The sequence below is a fragment of the Rhinolophus hipposideros genome (assembly GCF_964194185.1).
Source record: "Rhinolophus hipposideros genome assembly, chromosome: 9".
Taxonomy (NCBI): Eukaryota; Metazoa; Chordata; class Mammalia; order Chiroptera; family Rhinolophidae; genus Rhinolophus; species Rhinolophus hipposideros.
Genome location: NC_138055.1, coordinates 50,876,787 through 50,899,597, shown reverse-complemented (window position 1 = coordinate 50,899,597; position 22,811 = coordinate 50,876,787). Strand labels below are relative to the sequence as shown.

The following is a 22,811-nucleotide window of genomic DNA, read 5'->3' as shown; positions in this document are numbered from 1 at the left end:
GTTAAAGATTTGAGAGAAAAAAAAGAAGAAGAAAGAAATAGAATGCCCTCTCCCCCCAGAGGTAACTGTAGTTACCCAAAGGCAATGTTACTAATTTCTCATATGCTCTTCCAGAAATTGAACACATTTCTGTATATGTTGAACCACTGACTAAAATAACTATGTAAAATACTTTGGATAAACTCAGACACATAAATATAAGAAATCTGTGCATGGCAAAACCCACCATAAGCAAAATCAAAAGATAAATTACAAAATGTGAAAAAATATGTGCAACTTATACACAAAGAGCTAAATATATAGAGAGCTCTAACATAAAACAAATAAAACAATAACCCAATAGAAAAATTATATAGGATATAAACATATGAAATGAAATGCAACCTCAGTCTAGCAAGAGACATAAATTAAAACTGCATTGCAGAGGATTCTAGGCAGATGGCAGAGGAGGAAGCCTCAGGAAACTGCCTTCCCACCTGGCCTACCATAAATGTGCTCAGAACACTTACATTAGCCTACAGCTGGGCAAAAGCATCTAACACGATGAATACACTGTAGAGTATCTATCAGTTGTTCACCCTCATGATCACGTACGTGTTGACTGGGAGCTGCGACTGCCCAGTACCGTGTGAGAGTATCACACCACATATTGCTACCATGGGGAAGATCAAAATTCGAAGTATGGTTTCTACTGAATACTACTGCTGTTGCAATAGTAACATCACCAAGTCAAAAAACCATAAGTCAATAAGTTGGGAACTGTCTGTACAACATACCAAAGCTTATGGGATACAGTGAAAGTGGTGTTAAGGGGGAAATTTATAGCTATAAACGCCTACATTACAAACAAGGAAGATCTCAAACGAACAACCTACCTTTACAACTTAAGGAATTAGAAAAATAAGAACAAACGAAACTCTAAACTAGGAGAAGGAAGGAAATAATAAAGAGTAGAACAGAGATAAATGAAATAGAGAACAGAGAAGCAATAGAGAAAAATCAATGAAACCAAAAGCTGGTTCTTCAAAAAGATCAACAAAATTGACAAACCTTTGCCTACGTAGACTAAGACAAAAAGAGAGAAGACTCAAATTACTAAAACAGTAGTAGGACATTACCAATTCTAAAGAAATGAAGACTTTGTAAGAGAGTACTATGCCGAGAGAGTATGCCAAAAAAACTGGATAACCTTGATGAAATGGACAAATTCCTAGAAACACAAAATCTACCAAGACTAAATCATGAATAGAAAATCTTAATAGACCTCTAACTAATAAGGAAATTGAATCGGTAACAAAAAATCTGCCAACAAAGAAAAGTCCTGGACTCAACAGCTTCACTAGTGAATTCTACCACACATTAACAGAAGAGCTTGGGTGGCTGATTAGCTCAGTTGGTTAGAGCGTGGTGCTAATAACACCAAGGTTGCCAGTTTGATCCCCACATGGGCCACTGTGAGCCCTTCTTAAAAAAAACAACAAAGAACAAAAAGACACATCCATACCAATTCTTCTCAAACTTTTTGAAAAAATTAAAGAGGAGGGAACACTTCCTATCCTAACTCATTCTATAAGGCCAGCATTACCCTGATACCTAAACCAGACAAAGGCACTATAAAAAAACTACAGACCAATATCCCTTATGAACACTGATGCAAAAATCCTCAACAAAATACTACCAAACCAAATTCAGCCGCATATTAAAAGGATTACACACCACGACCAAGTGGCATTCATTCCTGAAATGCTAGAATGTATCAACATAAGAAAATCAATCAATGCGATACACTGCAATAACAGAATGAAGGAAAAAACAAAGAAACCACACGATCATACTAGTTGATGCAAAAAAAAATTAAAAATATGACAAAATTCAACACCCTTTCATGTAAAAACACTCAAAAAACTGGAAGTAGAAGGAAACAACCTCAACATAATAAAAGCCACGTATGAAAAACCCACAGAGAATAATGGTGAAAGATTAAACGCTTTTCTTCAGAGATCAGGAACAAGGCCTGGATGCCCCCGTTGCCACTTCTATTCAACTTAGTATGGAAAGTTCCAGCCAGAGCAATTAGGCAAAAACAAAACAAAACAAAAAAAACGAAGAAGTAAAAGACATCCAAATTGGAAAGGAAAAAGTAAAATTATCTGTTTGCAGATGACATGATCTTTTTTTTGTTTTGTTTTTTTTTGTTTTTTTTTGACATGATCTTATATGTAGAAAATTCTAAAGATTACACACACACACACACACACAGTTAAAACTAATAAACAAATTCAGTAAAGTAGCAGGATATAAAGTTAATACACAAAAATCAGTTGCATTTCTATACATGAACAATCTGATTGATAAGGTAAATTACAAAACAATTCCATTTATTATAGCATCAAAAAGAATACAATATTTAGGAATTAAATTTACCATTGTACAATGAAAATTATAAAACACTGCTGACAGAAATTAAAGACATAAATAAACAAACACATTCCATATTCACGAATTGCAAGACTTATGGTTAAAAATGTCAGAATCTAAACAGATTTAGTAATCCCTATCAAAATTCCAATGATATTTTAGGTAGAAATAGAAAAACCTATCCTAAAGTTCATATGGAAATCTCAAGGGACCCCAAATGGCCGAACAACCTCAGGAAAAAAAAAAAATTGGAGAACTCACACCCAAATTTCAAAATTTAATACAAAGCTACAGTAATCAAAACAGTGTGGTACCGGCATAAAGACAGACATACATACCAATGAAATAGAATAGAGCCCAGAAATAAACTCACATATATGGTAAAATGATTTTTGACAAGGATGTCAACACCATTCAATGGGGAAAGGACAGTCTTTTCAACAAATGAAAATGTAACAACTAATTTCAACAAATGGTGCTTGTGAAAATTGGATATTCATATGCAAAAGAATAAAGTTAGACCCTTACCTAATGCTATATACAAAAATTAACTCAAAATGAATCAAAGACCTAAATGTAAGACGTAAAACACTAAAAGTATTAGAAGAAAATGTAGGACAAAAGTGTTACCACATTGAATTTGGCAATGATTTCTTGGATATGATACCAAAGGCACAGGTAACAAAAGAAAAAACAGACAACTTGGACTTCATGAAAATTTAGGAAAAAACTGTGCATCAAGAGACACTGTATCAACAGGGTAAAACGACAACGCACAGAATGGGAGAAAATACTTGCAAATCATATATCTGATAAGGGATTAATATCCAGAATATATAGAGCATTCCTAAACTCAATGACAAAAAAACAATCCAATTAAAAAACTGGCAAAGGACTTCAATAGACACTTCTCCAAAGAAGATACACAAACAACCAACAGACACATGAGAAGATGCTCGCCATCACTAATCATTAGGAAAATGCAAGTCAAAACTAAAATGAGATACTATCTCACATTCATCAGGATGGCTACTTTCAAAAAAACAAAATGGGAGGAGGCGGCTGCAGTGGGCTGTGCGGCCATGGCCCAGATTAAGGCTGGAGACCGCAGCGAGGAGGAGCAGCTGCTGAAACAGCTGGACGACCTGAAGGTGGAGCTGTCCCAGCTGAGCGAGGCCCAAGTGACAGGCAGCACGGCTTCAAGCTCTCCAAGATCTCAGTTGCTCGCAAACCCATCGTCGATGTTCTCACCGTCATTAACCAGACTCAGAAAGAGAACCTCAGGAAATTCTATGAGGGCAAGAAGTACAAGCCCCTGGATCTGCCACCCAAGAAAACGTGTGCCATGCCACTGGCTCAACAAGCATGAACAGAGAACCTGAAGACCAAGAAGCAACAGCAGAAGAAATGGTTACACCCACTGTGGAAGTATGTGGTCAGGCCTGAGCATCACGGTGTCGATAAAGCATAAACTAGCTGATGAGAGAAAAAAAAGCAGAAAACAAGAGCTGGCAAGGATGTGGATAAATTGGAACTCGTGTGCACTGTTGGTGGGAATCTAAAATGGTACAGCTGCTATGGAAAACAGTATGGCAGTTCCTAAAAATAGAAATTACCCTATGATCCAGCAATTCCACTTCTGAGTATGTACCCAAAGAATTGAAAGCAGTGTCTTGAAGACATATTTGTACACCCATTTCACAGCAACATTATTCACAATAGCTGAAAAATGGAAACAATGCAAGTGTCTCTCAATGGATGAACGGATAAGCAAAATGTGGTATACATACAATGGAATATTATTCAGTCTGTAAAACAAAGGAAATTCTGCAATATACTACAACATGGATGGAATCTTGAGAATGTTATGCTAACTGAAATATGCCAGTCACAAAAAGACAAATATTGTATGATTCCACTTACATGAGGTACTTAAGGTAGTCAAATCATAGAAAAGAGTAAAATGGTGGTTGCCAGGGAAGTGGGAAATGAAAAGTTACTTTTTAATAAAGCATAGAGTTTCAGTTTTATAAGATGAAAAGAGATCTAGAGATGCATATTTGAAAAATGCTATGAGAGTAGATCTTAAAAGTTCTCATGACAAGAAAAATATTTTTGTAACCATGTATGGTCACAGATGTTAACTAGACTATTGTGGCATCACTTCACAATACAAATATCAAATCATTATGTTGTACACCTGAAACTAATATAATGTTAGATGTGTCAATTATCCTCAATAAAAAAAGAAATAAAATTGATAAGGGGGAAGGTGAGGGGATTAGAAAGTATAATCAGTAACCACAAGATTGCCACGGGGATACAAAAGTCAATTTGGGGAATGTAATCAATAATGTTGTAAAGATTTTGTAGGGTATCCGATGGACACTTGTCCCATTAGGGAGACCACCTCAGGGATGATGTAGATGCCTGATCACTGCACTGTACACTTGAAGCTGAAGCTGAACAATAATGAATGTCAACTACAATTTCATTACATATATATATGTGTGTGTGTGTATATATATATTTACAAGAAGTGGAGTACAGCATTAGGAATAGAGACAGTGAAACGTAATGGCTCTGTGTGATGTCAGAGGGGTAGTAGATTAGGGGAGGGGGATTATCACTTTGTGAGCGATATAAATGATAAATGTCTAACTATTACATTGTTTTGTACACCTGAAATTAATTAAAAAAAAAAAAACTAAATTAAAAAAATAACATTAGGTGCCAATAAATCTGAAAAAAAAGATGGAGGACAGTTTTATCAAAAAAAAAAAAAAAGGAAAGAAAAGAAAAGAAATAAAATACACAGCCTTCATTGGCAAATATTGGCTTAGAATAGAAGCCAAAAAAACCCCACAAAAAACAAAAACAAAAGTTCTGGAAATGAACAGTGGTGATGGTTGCACAACATTATGAATGTATTTAATACCACTAAACTACACACTTAAAAACAGCTAAGATAGTAAGTGTGATGTGTATTTTAGCACAATAAAAACATTGGGGGAAAAACACTGCACTGCAGTATCATTTTTTTGTCTACTGAATTAGCAAAGGTCAAAAAGTTTGATTAACACTGTGGAGCTGACAGGGTTGAGGGTATGGAGAAACAGGCATTCTCTGGTTATTGTGGGAGTGCAAAGTGGCACTCTCCATGGCAATCTGGTAATACTTACCAAAATTACAAAAATGCATGTACTCTTTTGACCTCATAATTCCACTTCCAGGAATTTATCCTGGGTCAACACATATGCAAAATGATATATGTACAAGGTTATTCACTGAAATAGTCTTAGTAATAGCAAAGGACTCGAAACAACCTAAATGTTGATCAATAAAAGGACTAGTTTAATAAGTTATGTTACATCCAAATAGTAGGATGACTATACATCCATAAAAAATAAGAAAGCTCTTCATATACTGACATGGAATAAGTTCCAAGAAATATTACATGAAAAAAATAGCAGGCAAAGAAAAGAATATATATTCATGTTTGCCCACGTATGCATAAAACATCCTGGAAGATAAATAAGAAATTGATAATACTGTTTACCTATGGGGTGGGAAACCAAATGGCTGGGGACTAGGGACAGGATAAAGACATTTCAGTGCACTAACTTCTGTAGCTTTGAATTTGGAGCCACATGAATATATTACCCAGGCAAATAGTAAAATTAAAACAAACAAAAACAGTCCTTTACCTTTTTTTTTTTTTTGTCAAACCACAGCTCTCTAGCAGTATTTAATTCTATGCTAAGGCTAGACTGACATGACTGAATCAATTTTTCACCAAACCCTTCTCACGGCCCTCTCTAACAGGAGCACTACTGAAACTCGGTAATTTTCTCCTCCCCTCAGCTCTCATCTTCCTCTTAAATACTTTCTCCCATGTGAAATGGCTAAGTTTCCATATCACTATCCCACGTGTATGATAACCATCCCAGTCATTGCTCATGGTCACATCCTATTGAACTAATCCCAACACTTAACTGAACTGGATTTGCGCATTTGGATCTGCCAAACTGAAGCCATTTTTCTTTCTCCAAAGTTTAAGAAATGTATGTGTCTCCATCACATACTCTTCCAGCTTCATGCATATCTTACACCACTAATAACTTATTATCCTGGGTCAATAAATTAATAAACTGGTGTCCTCCAGAGCACACCGAGCTATTTATGTTAGGTGAAAGCCATGGGAAGAAGTTAAGCAAATATTCAAAGCTGCAGGTATGAAGAACTTCAGGGAAATCTGTAGTAGTATTAGGTTCTCCTTGGGAAAAATCCTCAAGGGTCACTGGGGCCAAGCCTGGTTTGGTCAAGACGTAACAGAACTCCTAATGAAGTGATGTAGAGTCATCAAGACAGCATTCCACAACTGCAGCACTAACCTAACACAGGAAAAGACCCCAAGGAGATTTCAAAGAGATACCTGATTAAAATACATACTTCAAACATTTCTTAAAGAAACTAGACTTAGGGTACAGAGCTGTGGTTAGCATTTTCAGACCAGCTACGGCAATATCCTTTGGGGAAAGCATTTTGCTTTCAAGTGGCTAAGGAGTAGGAAATGAGAACTAATGTTAGACACTAGGAACTTGTATTTGTTAATATTGTTTTCCTGTTTTAGAGATGAACAAACTAAGGCACACAGAAGTTCAACAATACTCCTAGGTCACAAAGCCCGTAAGTAGTGGAAGATGACATAAATCCAGTTCTGGCTGACTCCATAGCCCAAGTGCTTTCTACCTCCCTCAACTGGAACGTTGGACCCCTCTGCATAGCCAGTAGGAGCAAAGCCCCTCTTTGGGCTTTAAGCCAAAGCTCATTAATATCAGAGACTACAACACAGTTGTCTGACCTAAAAATCTGAACTATTTTAACTGATCTATTATATGAATGTGGTTGAAAACCACTGGACTAAGATCACTTTCTCTAGAGGAGCTCTGTTTTCCTTGGCACACTCTCGTTTCATTCCTGCCTAATATTAATGTACCCTCAGCAATTGCACCATGGCAGTCAGTCATTCTATTTCCTGCCTTAAATCACATGGGAGACATGGTGGGGAACTCTATGTACACAGCTGTGTTTCAATGTCATAGAAGACTTTTTTTAACCAGGTGAACTAAAGATGCATCTGTAAATCTTTTCTTTCAAATATTTTTTCAGAGCCTAAATTTTATAATATAAGTATCAATTATCATGCTTTTAAATTTAATTCATTTTTACCTTTTTCTTGCCTGTTACTGTCCATTCTTTGAGTACTTCATTGGCACTACCTGTAAGAGAAACCAATTACAGATTTTCTCTCCTACCACGTGCATGGTCACGCAGGAATTCGTGTCCTTGCATTTTGCAATTCCTGAAGAATTTCAAAAGTTCCTAACAGGAAAAGTTAATGTTCAAGTCTCTGAGCTAATGTAATGAAATAATCATATCATGCTTACCTTTTGGAATACCTGCCCATTTAGATCCTTCTTCTCCATGTACTTTTTTCAGTAAGTTCTTCTAAGAAGAGACTAATGCAGCCTGACCATTTAAAAATTCTTTTATCTACCGGTATATAGCTTAGACCAGACAAAGGTGAGTGGTGTCAGCCCCAATATGCCATCCCCTCTCCTCCAGTTTACACACTACCTTGGCTGCGCTGTTTTAGACACCGCTGTATACTACCCTAGACCCAAACACTAACACAGAGAAAACAGATGACGATGGAGAATAACCTTACAGTATTTAGACCTGTTTATTCTATACTGGCAGAAAATCAGAAAATAGGAAAACCTAATCTGATATAGCTGTTCAATGATGCAATAGTTTCAGGCAAAGTTTTTCTCAAACAAGTTATGTGGGAAGAAGTTTGTAAACACTCCTCCATTCTATAAATTTGAAGGCTTGGCTAAGCCCATTGTTCTTTCATATGTTAGATACGGAACTCAAACCCATACATTTGAATCATTTGCCAGAGCCAAACTAAATGGTATTGGAGCCTGGAAGAGAATGCAGAGTCCTTGAGTTTGCCATCTATTGCTGGGTCACTGGATTACTGCCTTGTCATTAAGAGTTTTCAAAATGCTTATTCAACCCAAATCCAATCAAGTCCCTTATCCCACTGACCACCTGATTTCTTAAATACCATTAGAGAACATTTTGAGTAAAATGATGGACTTTTCTTAGTGTGCCCTTTATTCCAGATATCTTACAGCTTATAAATGAAGTCCATCTCGGGCTGAAAGAGGTATCTTTAAGAGATATCTTTTTAAAAGGGCATGGTATATTATGTTACCATGGGGCCTGTTATATCATATATGAAATGCCAGGTTGCTGAATGAATGTTATAGAAGTCTGAAGCAATTTCTATTTGAACAAATACAAACTTACAAAAATCTGAGCTAGAATTACCTTCCATAAATGCTTGCACTGTTTTGTCCACACAATTATCAAAGTGCTGCAAAACCAGGATGATTTCATTGTTGCTCTTATTGGGAACTATTGCACGCACTGCATTTATCTGGAAAAAATGACAGGGTCATTTAATTTTAACATCAGTAGGTCAGCTGGCAATTGAGGCCTATCACCGAGAATAACGCAGAGTGACATTTCATTTTTAATAGTATGCATCACTCTTTAGTGTCAATGAGAGTACATACAACCATCTCACTGGGAATGATTAATAGAGAAGTGATTTAACAACACATAAAAATTAATTTCAAAACTTAAAAAAGCAGAACATTTCTAGAAATAGAAGGTATTGTGCCAGATTTTATTTCAAGAAAGGGTGGTTTAATTTAGATATCAGGAATTAATTTAGCATCAATTTTTAGCATACAGGTAAAAAGTTTAATGAACTACCACCAACAACTGAGATTTTTTTACAGCATTTTTCAAAACATTTTTACTTCATATCATTTAATTGTGTAACACAATAAAGATAATTTAAATTACTATTATTTCAGGCATACAAAACATAACGAATACTCACTACATGACAGCCAGTTTAATAAAATAAAATAGATGCAACTGAAGCCCCCATAAGTCCATCATAGATTCCATTTCCCTTTTCCACAGAAATTTCTACCTTCAATGTGGTGTTATTTTGATACATGTTTTTGCACTTTTATGTAATGTAATCTATCCACATATAATATACACTATTGTTTTGCATAAATTTTATCATATTGTACATGTCTATATTCAATTTGCTTAATTCATGTAACAGTTTTTCAGTTTTCACTTTGATAAATATATCTCAATTAACTGCTACATTGCATTTCCATTGTATAAACAAAGCCAATTTATTCATCGCCTGTTGATAGACACTTACATTGTTGCCAATGTTTGACTATTAACAAAAAGGACTTAATGAACATTCCTATGCTTATTTGCTGCTGAATCCTCAGTGCCTAAAACAATGTTTAGCACACTGTAACAAAAAAACCATCAGGTCTTCTGTGAACAATGAGATAATGTCTCTTATTGTATTTATAAACACTAGTAGAATTCCTGAATAGGAGGGCATCTACAAATTAATTAGATAATGACAAGTTGGTCTTTAAAATAAATATGCCAATTTGTCAGATTTATTCCTAAGGTATTTTATAATTTTTGAGATTAAAAATAATATAATTTGTATTAACTGCATATTCTGTTTTAATTTTTGTATCTCAATTTTATATCCAGCAACCTTGATGAACTCTTTATTATTCCTAATAATTTGTTGCTTTCTTGGTGTTTCTATGTAGATAATTGTATTGTCTATAAATAACAGCAGTGTTTTTTCTTCCTTTCCAATCCTTGTAATTTTCATTTCTTGTCTTATTGCACAATGTAAAACTTGTTATTTCTCCAAAAAAGACCTGGTTCTTTTTGGTAGGGAGTGGTAGATGGAAACCAAGATCTAAGAGGTAGGTGTGCTTACTGCTACTGGAGAATCATTATTTCTAGGTCCTTTCGGTGGGCAGAGCTAGGAGATTTTGTTTTTTATAACACAAGTTCATACTGACATCTTCAATTCAAATATGTTAAAAGATTTTTTTCTTATATGATTTTAAACATGTATCTCTTTCCCCTAAACTAAGTTTAGTTCCTAAAACTGTTAAATGATTTACTGATTTGTTTTAGTCTATAATATTCATAAAATAATGTTATTAATAACACCATGATATATTACTACTGATGATAAAACACTGAATAAAATTTAAGATTTATTTGCAATTCTTTTTGTCCTTTAAATATATCCCTCATGTACAGGAAGAATACTGTGTTCGAAAGTCAGTGGGAAGATTTGTTCTAGTTCACCCTTTCCCTGAAGGTAAAATATTTTTAGGATTTCAATCTTATATAAGATCTCAGCTCCTACTCCTAACCCAGGACAAGCCTTGAGAATTAGGGCCCTGTGTGGTAAAGCCCATTTGTTATTGAGACTGGTAAAACACATCAGTGATCTAACTCAGGCTTACCACTCTGGTTTTTAGTTTCCTCTATAGATATCTTGACCCCTAGGGATTTCCTTGCTTCTTGTGTTCAGCTATGCATTTAAAATGATGTATGTTATTTTTCATTCTGTATTTCTAGGTATTTTATATTAAAAATGTTTTCAGGTTACCTAGTAAGCAATACTGCTTGAAAAGGAAGCCCTTTTATAGATGAGAAGGTATCTTGTCCAAGTAATAAGTAGTCTGTATTAGAACCTAAGAGTTTTTTAGTACACTTGCTTTTATATCATTCTATGCTTTTTCTGTTTCAGGCTTAATTAAACAATGATAAAGTTTAAAACCATACAAGTTGGAAGCTATAATCTATAACCTAAAGAGGGATAATTTGTAATACACATTTTTGAGATGAACAACAACTTAGCAAATGGACTTTAGGCAAAACTTACATTTTCAGTGATAAAGCTAAGATACTGATAACTTAAAATGTGAACGTGTTGGGCGGCCGGAGGGCTCAGTGGTTAGAGGGGGAGCTCTGAACAACAGGGTTGCCGATTCGATTCCCAAATGGACCAGTGAGCTGCGCCCTCCACAACTAGATTAAGGACATTGACTTGTAGCTGATGGGCCCTGGAGAAACACACCATTCCCCAATACTCCCCAATAAAATTTATTTTTAAAAAAATGTGAACGTGTTTATATTCTTGAACCTATATACATCTATGATTCCATAATCAACAATACACTTTTTTTAATAAGACAATTTTTTTTAAAAAAAAAAGCACATAAAGCTTTTATGATTTTCTCAGTATAGCTCATTAAGAGTTATATTACTAAAAAAAAAAAAAAAAAAAAAAAACACTGGTTTTCCTCCAAAGGAATGTTACTTGGAAGATCTATTTCTCTTCTTGTTCCAAAGTCTCCTGGACTTAAAAATACTCTTCAAGTGAATGGGAAGAACCTACACATATTGTTCCTTTAAAAATGTTGCCAAATGAGATACACACTTAGCCATATAAACATTCTTTGTTATAATATTAATTACTTAATATTGTCTTCAAGAGAATTTAGGGTGAATAGATATGGAGATATGCCAAAAAAATCATGTTTGTACTTAATAGGCTCTGATTCCTCAAAACCTTCCTGTATACTCTCTGATATAGTGGCATTATGTTTTGTTCTTAAAATTTCTCTTAATGAATTTGTGTAGCCACCGATTGTATTAGTACCTAAATTTTACTATGACATTCAAGTTTACTATCTACAGTAACTAATCATACCTTCTCTTTCATGTTCTCAAAAGCTCCTCCCTGGGCCAGTACAGTATTGGACTGCAAATCAAAAATGAATCCTGATGAATCTGAAAGAATGAGAAGGAAAAACTATATTCAACAAGATCCAAAACTAATATGTGATACATCCCCCAAATAGACGAGCTAACACCAGCTACTGCTTTTCCTCTCATAAACAATTAACAACTTATTACTATTCTGCAAATTCTATTAAATAGATAACTGATAACTACATTTGAGTTAAAATTATAAAGAAAATGATTTTAACAGAAACTGTCACAGCTTGAGAAAAACACTAAATACATCAACTGTGTTAGACTGTCCAGTAATCTTGATATCTTTGTTAGCTACCCTAATTTAAAAGGTCTTCTAAAAATGTTGCAAGTAAATGGCTCCCCAAAGTAAAATTTAACACTAATGAATATAAAAATGTGAGTGAGGATGACAGTTTCTGCAGCATTAATAATAATGATAATAATAATACATAAAATTTCCATCTTTTAGACTGCACCACATACATCATGTTTTTAAACTATGAACTCCATGAATACATTCATGTATGTGTCCCAAACATAATGCTTGAGGAGGCAATGCACCTGAGTTTACATTACCAGCACAACATGGGAAAACTGAGTTTAATGTGATTGAGTAAGAGTTTGGCTTCCCTGAACTTGAAAAGGCTATCTGCAAATTTAATCAGTTTCTTTACCTGTGCCTATGTGATCAATAAATTACCTCAGCTTTAACACCTGACAACTTTGTTTTAATCTAATGAGATGCAATCCCAGGAAACGGTTAGAGTGCTTCTTAAATTCTGATATGTATTCTTATCTGGGGAATCTTAAGTTAAAATGTAGGTTCTGATATAGTAGTCTAGGCTATGGTTGAGATTTTTTACTTCCAGGTGTTATCAATATTACTGACCCATGAACCACACTTGGGAGTAGCTTGGGGGTTAGAATTTCAAGAAAGAAAAGGGGAAATTTTTGAGAAAAGAGGTTGCTATGGTCTGAATGTTTGTGTGTCCTCCCCACCCCCAAATTCATATGTCAAAATCCTAAAGTAATGGTGCTAGCAGTTGGGGTCTCTGGAAGGTAAATTAATCATGAGAGTGAGCCCTTATGAATGGAATTAGTGCTTTTTCAAAAGCGATTCCAGGGCTCCCTAGCCCGTCACCATGTGAAGACACAATGAGAAGCGTGCAGGCCAGAAGAGGGCCTACCCGACCATGCTGGCCCCTGACCTTAGACTTCCAGCCTCCACAACTGGGGGAAATTAGTTTCTGTTGCTTATAAGCCACCCAGTTTGTGGCAGCTTGTCATAGCAACACGAATGGACAGGGGTTAAAAAATACAGCAATATTCTAGGAAGTTTTCCAAATTCCGTTGCTATTATTACAGATGTGTTTTAATTAAAGCCTCTTTTACAACTCACTCTTTATCCTGAGTTTTCAAATACCTCCTAGTTGCTATGGAAGACTGATACTTCATGAATTAGAATGGTAACACATTTTGGTACTAAAACTAGAAAAGAAGATATGAATAGAGCTTATGTCATTCCTACAGAAACTATGCTTGCCAATTACCAATGAACCATGAATTCATTTAGATTTAACCTCTGTAATACTGGCAGTTTTGAGACTGTTACCAAATGAAAAATCAGGTTGCACTCACACAAACTCAATATTTAAGCCTGAGTTTTCTAGATGACTACATAATATGGTTAACTCTCAATTACCTTTAATAATTGAAAAAAGACACAGTATATAAAGAAGAAAATGCTATACAGCCAAAATATTATCCAGCAACCATCTTAAAATTGCTATAGGTTAGCCAAATGACACAACTTGAATGTGTTAAGTACTCTCTTCCAAAGACAGATTAATGAGCAGTGAGATGACACAAAGGAATTCAATAATCTTATTAGAGATTCAAATTACCAATCTCTTTTAGAGAAAAGAAAGGACACAAAGTAAAGCAGCATTTTGGGGTCTGTATTTAAATGAACTATTAGTATTAGCTTCTTATCACCCAACAGTTTTCTGTTTTTGTTTTTCCCCTTTAATAACACACTGTTATTGAAACAAAGTGCAAGGAAAACAGGGTAATTCTGCAAACACCTTCAGTTACTGATCCCCCCCAAAATTAGCATAAGTATTATTAAGGTTTATCTGGCATACCATTAGGATAATGATTAAAAATATATAAAGCAGCTATTTCAGTCAGGATCTCAGCAGGAAACAAATGGCACGCTCAAATTAGGAAATCTGAGCAGAGATTAAAAGACTATTTTTGAAGGTGCTAGTAGGGGGTAGGGAGACCGCAAGATGTAGTGCAGTACACCTTGGCTAATAATAGCAATGTACGCTTCTACCCTGAGGTTTTAAAGAGGTGTAAGGAGACAGCGAGTAGTGGAACCCAGAGACAGAGGGCTTTTTCCTTTCTTTCCTTTTTTTTGGAGTTAACTATTTATTTATTTATTTTTAATTAAAATTTATTGGGGTGACAATGGTCAACAAAACTACATAATTTCAAGTGTACAATTCTGTATTACATCATCTATATATCCCATTGTGTGTTCACCATCCAGAGTCAGTTCTCCTCCCATCACCATATAATTGACCCCATTTACCCTCATCTACCATCCTTCTCCCCTCCTCACCCTCTGGTAACCACTAAACTATTGTCTGTGTCTATGAGTTTTTGTCTCATTCCTTTGTTGTTTTCAGTTTTATATCCCACATATCAGTGAAGTCATATGGTTCTCAACTTTTTCTGTCTGACTTATTTCACTTAGCATAATAATCTCAAGATCCATCCACGTTGTCACAAATGGTACTATTTCATCTTTTCTTATGGCAAAGTAGTATTTCATTGTGTATATATACCACATCTTCTTTATCCGTTCATCTATTGAAGGACACTGGTTGTTTCCATGTCTTGGCCATTGTAAATAATGCTGCAATGAACATCAGAGTACTTATATCTTTACAGATTAAGTGTTTTCTTTTTTGAGGAATCTCCATACTGTTTGCTATAGTGGTTGCACCAGTCTGCATTCCCACCAACAGTGTATGAGGGTTCCTTTTTCTCCACAGCCTCTCCAACACTTGTTATTATTTGTCTTGCTGATGATAGCCATTCTGACTGGGGTGAAGTATCTCATTGTGGTTTTGATTTGCATTTCCCTAATAGCTAGTGAAGTTGAGCATTTTTTCATATATCTGCTGGCCATTTGTATGTTTTCTTGGGAGAAGTTTCTGTTCACATCCTCTGCCTATTTTTTAATTGGATTGTTTGTCTTATGTTGTTGAGTTGTATGAGTTCCTTATAAATTTTGGATATTAGCCCCTTATTGGAAGTGTTGTTTACAAATATCTTCTCCCATTCAGTTGGTTGCCTCTTTGTTTTGTTGATGGTTTCCTTTGATATACAGAAGCTTTTTAGTTTGATATAGTCCCATTCATTTTAGTTATTATTTCCCTTGAGTTTGAGGTCAAATTCATAAAATCCTCTTTGAACCCAAGGGCTGTAAGTTTAGTACCTATGCTTTCTTCAATGCAGTTTATTGTTTCAGGTGTTATGATTAGGTCTTTGATGCATTTTGAGTTAATTTTGGTACATGGTGACAGACTGAAGTCTAGTTTCATTCTTTTGCACGTGGCTTTCCAATTTTCCCAGCACCACTTATTGAAGAGGTTTCCTTTTCTCCATTTTATGCTTTTGGCTCCTTTACTGAAAATTATCTGTCCATATTTATGTGGGTTTATTTTGGGGTTTTCAATTCTTTTCCATTTGTCTGTGTCTGTTTTTCTGCCAATACCATGCTGTTTTGATTATTGTTGCGACAGATGGCTTTTTTATCTTTGTTTCAGCTGGTGTGGAGAAGGCCATAGAACAGCAGCTATGACCTTTGGTCAAAGGACAAGGTAAGCCCTCAGTGACCCCTAGGGGAATGACATGGGGGAATAAATACCCCTACTTCACTTTTTCCCTTGCCTCTCATCTCCTGCCTTTGTTGCCCAATGGCCAAACCAAACCAGAAGCCAGAGGGCAAAGAGAACCATTGAGGTCAGCCTCCCAGGGCACAAACGCCAATTTTGTATTTATGTTCTAGATCATGAGTTCATCAAAAAGGGAAAGCAATAATTTAACATAATGTCTATTCACCAGCTAATATGCCTCTTAAACCAACAACTCAAGTAGATTCAAAACTTTGCTTCAATGAACTAGAGCTTAAGTGCCTCTCAGCATTATAGAAAGTTATTTTTAATTCCCATCAACAATATTGATTTAACAATTCTCTTATTTTTGCATGCAGAGAAAGCCTAAGATTTATTTAATTCTACTGGTAGGAAATAAGGTAGGATCTCATCCTTTGATATTTATCCTATGATAGAAGAGCATGTATGCTCTATCAGAAATAAATTTTCAAAGAAAAACAATGTGGTTAAATACTATTCTCAGGCCAGATTCATAAAGTATACGAGGAACCCTTGAGATTGAGCTTTCTTATTATCATTTATTTCACTCTATCAGGAACCAACTCAGAAGTTTCTTGGAATTATTTCAAATAGCACACATTTAGGAACATTTTGAAAAAAGTATGTTATTTACAGTATCACTGATATATTTGTAAATACTGAATGAAGACTTTGTTGCTATCGTTTTTGCTGGCTTCAAAAATCAGGCAAAAGTTGGTTTAGGCATTGAGGATGACACAGATATGTCTGAATCTGATTATCTCATGTATCAAACCAACTTTGAACAAGTTTTTGGTTAATTGTAGTATAATTAACATTTATATAACATTATATTAGCTTCAGATGTATAGCATACGTTATTTAGTATTTGTATATATTGTGAAATGATCACCACAAGTCTAGTTAACATCCGTCACAATATATAGTTACAAATTTTTTTTCTTGTGCTGAGAACTTTTAAGATTTACTGTCTTAGCTACTTTCAACTATGCAATATAGTATAATTAACTACAGTCACCATGCTATACATTACTACCCCAAGACTTATTTTATTGGAAATTGTGCGTTTTGAACCCCAATTCCCCATTCCACCTCTGGTTTTCTCTGTATCTATGACCTTGATTTGTTTCTTCTTTTTTTTTTTTTTTTTTTTTTTTTAGATTCCATATATAATTGAGATCTTACAGCATCTGTCTTTCTCTGGTTTATTTCACATAGCATAATGCTCTCAAGGTCCATCCACGTTGTCACAAATGGCAAGATTTCCTTCTTTTTTTATAGCTGATTAATATTCCTCTTCCTCTGTGTGTGTGTGTGTGTGTGTGTGTGTGTGTGTACACACATATACATTTTCTTTATCCATTCATCCATCGATGGACATTTAGGTTGTTTCCGTATCTTGGCTACTGTAAATAGTGCTGCAATGAACATGGAGGTGCAGATATCTTTCTGAGTTAGTGTTTTCGTTTTCCTCAAACACCCAAATTGCTGGATCATACAGTTTATTTTTAATTTTCTGAGGAACCTCCATACTGTTTTCCATTGTGGCTGCACCAATTTACATTGCACCAGTGCAAGGTTCCCTTTTCTCCATATCTTCTTCAACACTTGTTTGTTGTCTAACAGCCATTCTAACAGGTGTGAGGTTATATTTCATTGTGGTTGATTTACATTTCTCTGATAATTAGTGATGTTGAGTACCTTTTCATATACCTGTTGGCTATTTGTACTATGTATTCTTTGGAATTTAACAAGTATCTTAACAAATTTTAAAACATAATCACCCACCAAATATACTAGGTCACAAGTTGCCATTATTTTAACAGTACCTTGGTATATCACCTTTCTTCTAAGGATCTCAGATTTTTGTTATAGCTCACTAATATTCTTTACGCATACATAAAACAAGTTAACAAAATTACTCACATTTCACCATGGCTAAAGAGAGGCTGAGGAAAGATCCAATTAAATGCAGGTAAGCTGTGATGTGAGGAAGCCTAGACATAATCTAACAAGTGTGACAATCACTTGTCATATTTTCTCAAACTGTATCAACTTCCTCTTAAAAATTAAAAAGTAAATTCAAGAGCAGAGGTTAAGTGCCAATTCTTGCAGAAGTGGTATCTCATGAACAATTTAAACAATCTGAAGTTCTCCTTTAGACTAAACACAGTCAATACTCAACCACCTCAAAGAAAATAACCAGTCTCTTGAAATTATTTTTTCTCATACCAATATGTAGAATAACCCACATATAAATCACCAATAAAATGTCAAGTGGAGTTCAGTTTCTTCATGTGTACTAGTCGCCAATATGGGAATGGGAGTTATATTGTACAAATGTGAGTGCAAGGCAAATAAAGTTACTGTCACAGACACTACTAGCTAAAGAAAGCCTAGAGTGTATTCACAACTTCAAAACTAAATATACCACCAAGTTCAGTTTCCTAGACAGTAATATTCTCTTCTGCCAATTTACCACCTAAGCTTGGAAGAACGATGACTGTTTTAGTAAGGAACAAGATATATCTATATCTATGTCTATCTATATATTTTTTTTTTCTTAAAAAGGGAGAGAATATGTAAATAATGGGGAATCTGGCTTGGAAGGGGAGCAAATCGGAGATGGAAATTTTTGAAAGAGAGCTATGTCAAAATGCCATTTTGTAAGACTTCCAGTCTGCTGTAAGTAATTCTACTATAGCATACTGATGTGGCCTACTGAAATGCTAACACTTTTGTATATTTAGTTCTTCAACAGTTATTTAAGAAACCTCATCCTTGGCTGCCAATGGCCAAACACAAATCCTCTCGGTAGGTTGTAAGGATATAGACTTACAGACTCATCAACTGGTCTTCCTAGGCCTCTCAGATGGCTACGGTGGCTCACGTGTTCAAAAAAATCCACACTTCAACTACCAACCTGCTAAGGTCGGTCTTTCAAGAAAAAAAGCAGCCTTTTCTTTCTTCTTCTTTTTTTTTTAAAGCAGCCTTTTTCCCCCTGTTATTTCTGCTTTCATTTGTCATATAATATTAACAACTGATTAATTTTTTTCTTTACTTTGCTCCTTTGAGTGCTTTTTCATCTACATTCTGAAGGATGTTGGGCCTCTTCTTGTAAGATAATAAGCACTTACACCAGGAAATTTCCAAACTTCTAGAATGAGTTCTGTTTTTTCCAGGTAGCACTTGATGGAAAAATCAGGATTTTTATTAAAGACACAGACAAGCAATTAAATCCTCTATTACTCTGACTAATAGATTTTCCCAGGTTTCCAGCAGGTGCAACAGAATAAGCTTAAATTTTGTAAGTTTCAAGAATTTTTGAGGGTTTCATTGTTTAAAAAGTGTGCTGGTTCCAATAATAATTCTGTCCATTTTTCCACAAATGGTGACTGGATAGGAAACTCAGTTCACCTTTCCAAAACCATCTTAGTAACATACTCTAGAAAATAGCCAGGAGGCAACAATATTGATTTTAATACCCAACTTCTTTGTCTCAATGCCATCTTGCATTAGTCTGGAATTAGTTCTCCCACTAATGAAATGAAATACATAGTTTTTGAAAATATTCTTTCCTGGGCGGCTGGGTGGCTCAGTTGGTTAGAGCAAGCGCTCTGAACAATAGGGTTGCGGGTTCGATCCCCACATGGGCCAGTGAGCTGTGCCCTCCACAACTAGATTGAAGAACAACTACTTGGAGCTGCTGGGCCCTGGAGAAACACACTGTCCCCCAATGTTCCCCAATGAAATGTATTAAAAAAATATTCTTTCCTACTCCTTACTATACTTCAGATTCTCAGGAATTCTACCAGCTGTCCTAGGAAAGAAACTCAATTTCATAAGTCAAAAAAATTAAAAGCATTTAAGAACTGTGATTTAAAAAAAAAAAAAAAGAACTCAAACCTTCAATTACTGAAATCAGTACACATTCTCTGCTAACTTTTTATTCAATAAACTTTGTATGTCGTCCTAGTGATTACATGAATTCAAATAGTTACTTAGAAAATTATGAAACCACATGATGGTTACTTTGATATCTGTTTACAGCCAACATTCAGCCTTTTTAAAGGAATGGGGCACTAAAGTAGAATAAAAATTAAAATATTTAGTTAAGTTTGTCTTTATTTCCAAGTAGTGAGGATTGACGTGAGTTTTACCTTTCTACTTGCTAATCTCTTCCTTTTGCGAAAGGTAAAAATAAATTGTGATGTGGCTAAAAGATGGACAGCCTGTAAAAACAGGGAGAAAAAAGAAATCAAGGAACCTGGATAATCTAAAAACCAGAAAATCAGTCTGCAAATAAATCAGGTCTTATAAAATGCCTCTGTGTTAGCTCGTCAATTAAGTCTGAAGAAAAACGTACTTTCAGCTACGAAGGGCCTATTTTCAGTCTCTTAGAAGTCACACCCTCATTTTTAGACTTCACTAACATTTCTCTATTTAATGGGATCTCTATTTTATGGGATCATTATTCTTGGATGTTACTGCAATATATGCCATACTCCTGGGCTTAGATGGAGCAGGAGAATTGATTGCACATCCTTTTTTTTTTTCTTTTTTAATTATTTCCTACTTCTCACTGTCCTTCAGATTTTTAAGAATTCTACCAGCTATCCCAGGAAAGAAACTCAATTTCGTAAGTCAAAAAAACTAAAACATTTAAGAACTGTGATATTTAAAATCAAACAAATCCTCAATTATTAAGGTCAGTATAAACTAACTGGTAGAATTCCTGAGAATCTGAAGAAGAGTGAGGAAGAGGAAATCACGTTTTTAAAATTGTACATTAGATGTGAAAGATATTTTTTGTCATTGTAAAAGACTGCTTTGGATGTTCCTTCTAGCCCTGTCAAATAGTCAGTGTCTTCCTTCTTCACCCCATCCCATTGCCTTGCTTCAAAGCACAGAAATGACCAAGTCAATTCTAATCACATGCTTCTCTCTCCAACAGAACCACCTTTCTCATAAAACCATAGCACTGCAAAATCTGTCACTCTTCACTCATTAACCTCATGCAAATAAGAATTAAATCTGTTAGCTTCTTTCTGAAACTGACTTACGGATCAATCATCTACTTTGATTATAAATATTTCTATTTCCAAATAGTTGTTACAATCATCATAAGGTGAACACTAGCTTTTAAGTTAATACTTGCGAAGGTAAAAAAGTCACTACTTAAATAACATACTTGTTTAAAGCCCATTCTTTCCTAATGAAATGTCTTAAAAATTTTTTATTGTGAAACATAACATTTACACTGCACACAATCATAAAATACTATAGCTTGATAATTTATCACAAAACAAACACCCAAATACTACTACCCAACTTAAGAAATAAAACACTTCTAGTACCCCAGAAGTCTTCCTCATGTCCCCCTCAATCATTATGTCCTTCCATTTGCCAAAGGTAACCCACTCTCCAAATTTCCTTTCTTTATAGTTGATATCACCTAAGAACACCTACCTAAGTCTTATGGTATAGTTTAACTTTTGTCTATAAAAGAAGTAACTCCATATGTATTTTATTTTTGGTGCACAGATTGTTTTGTTCAACACTGTGCTTGTAAGATTCATCATGCATGTTCTTACAAGTAAATGTAGTTTGTTCATTTTCTTTGCTGAATAATATTTCATTATATGATTATGCCATTGTTTATTTCTCTATTCTGACAGAGACGGACAATTGGGTTGCTTCTAGTTTCTGGCCAATACAAACAATGATGTTTTGAATACTCTTGTACAAATCTTCTAGTGTGCTTGGGAATGCATTTCTGCTGAGTATACCCAGGAATAGAACCTAGTCATAGGGTATGCATATCTTCAACTTTAGTACATAATTTTAGCCATTCTAGTACAAGATTAGTAGTATCTCATTATCATTTCAATTTGCATTTCACTCATTTCTAAAGAGACTGAGTGCCTTTACATATGTTAACCATTTTGATATTGTCTTGCCTCTGGCATGTCTACTCTTGCCCAGTTTTTTTTTGAGGCAGAATTGTCTTTTTTTATTGATCTGTAGTAGTTCTTATTTAAACATGATGCAAATTTCTCCTCCCATTCTGTGACTTGCCTTTTCACTCTCTTAACTACAATATTTTGATGATCAGAAGTTCTTAATTTTAAAGTAATAATACATTGACATTAATTCCTTTTCTTTATGATTAGTGCTTTTAATGTCTATTTTAAAAGTCTTTCCTTGAGATGATGTCAGAAACTTGCTTCAAAATAATCCACTGGGGGATGGGTTGAAGTACAGACAAAAAATATTGGCCATGTGTTAATTATTGGACCTGGTTATGGGTATAGGGTAGTTCTTGATGTAATACAGAATTGTACACCTGAAATCTATGTAACTTTACTAACAATTGTCATCCCAATAAATTAAAATAAATAAATATTTCAATAATAAAAATTTAAAATAAATGTTATTTAAAACTCCTGGAACGAAAAAGTGATTATATCAAGGTTGTAGGATACAAGGTTAATATACAAAAGTCTATCACTTTCCCATAAAACAGCAATGAACAAGTGGAATTTGAAGTAAAAAAACACCATTTACATTAGCACCCCCAAAAATGAAATACTTGAGCATAAATCTAACAAAGTATGTGTAACACCTATATGAGGAAAACTACAAAACTCTGAGGAAAAAAAATAAAAGAACTAAATAGAGAGACAT

The 22,811-nt window shown here is 34.8% G+C and overlaps 1 protein-coding gene and 1 pseudogene across 3 annotated transcripts in view; one reads left to right on the top strand and one right to left on the bottom strand.

Annotated features, from left to right (window-relative positions):
* Nucleotides 1-22,811, bottom strand: part of SPATS2 (spermatogenesis associated serine rich 2) — a 100,137-nt gene that overhangs the window by 25,000 nt on the left and 52,326 nt on the right. For both annotated transcript variants that reach the window (XM_081061035.1, XM_081061034.1), the window contains exons 3-5: nt 12,131-12,210; nt 8,821-8,929; nt 7,651-7,700 (exon numbers count right to left, since the gene is read on the bottom strand). In XM_081061035.1, the coding sequence (XP_080917161.1) occupies nt 7,651-7,700; nt 8,821-8,929; nt 12,131-12,210 (239 nt within the window). The remainder of the gene's footprint in view (nt 1-7,650; nt 7,701-8,820; nt 8,930-12,130; nt 12,211-22,811) is intronic.
* LOC308502559 (large ribosomal subunit protein uL29-like) lies at nt 3,501-3,889 on the top strand (annotated as a pseudogene). Its single transcript has one exon. The product of its transcript is annotated as a large ribosomal subunit protein uL29-like (transcript).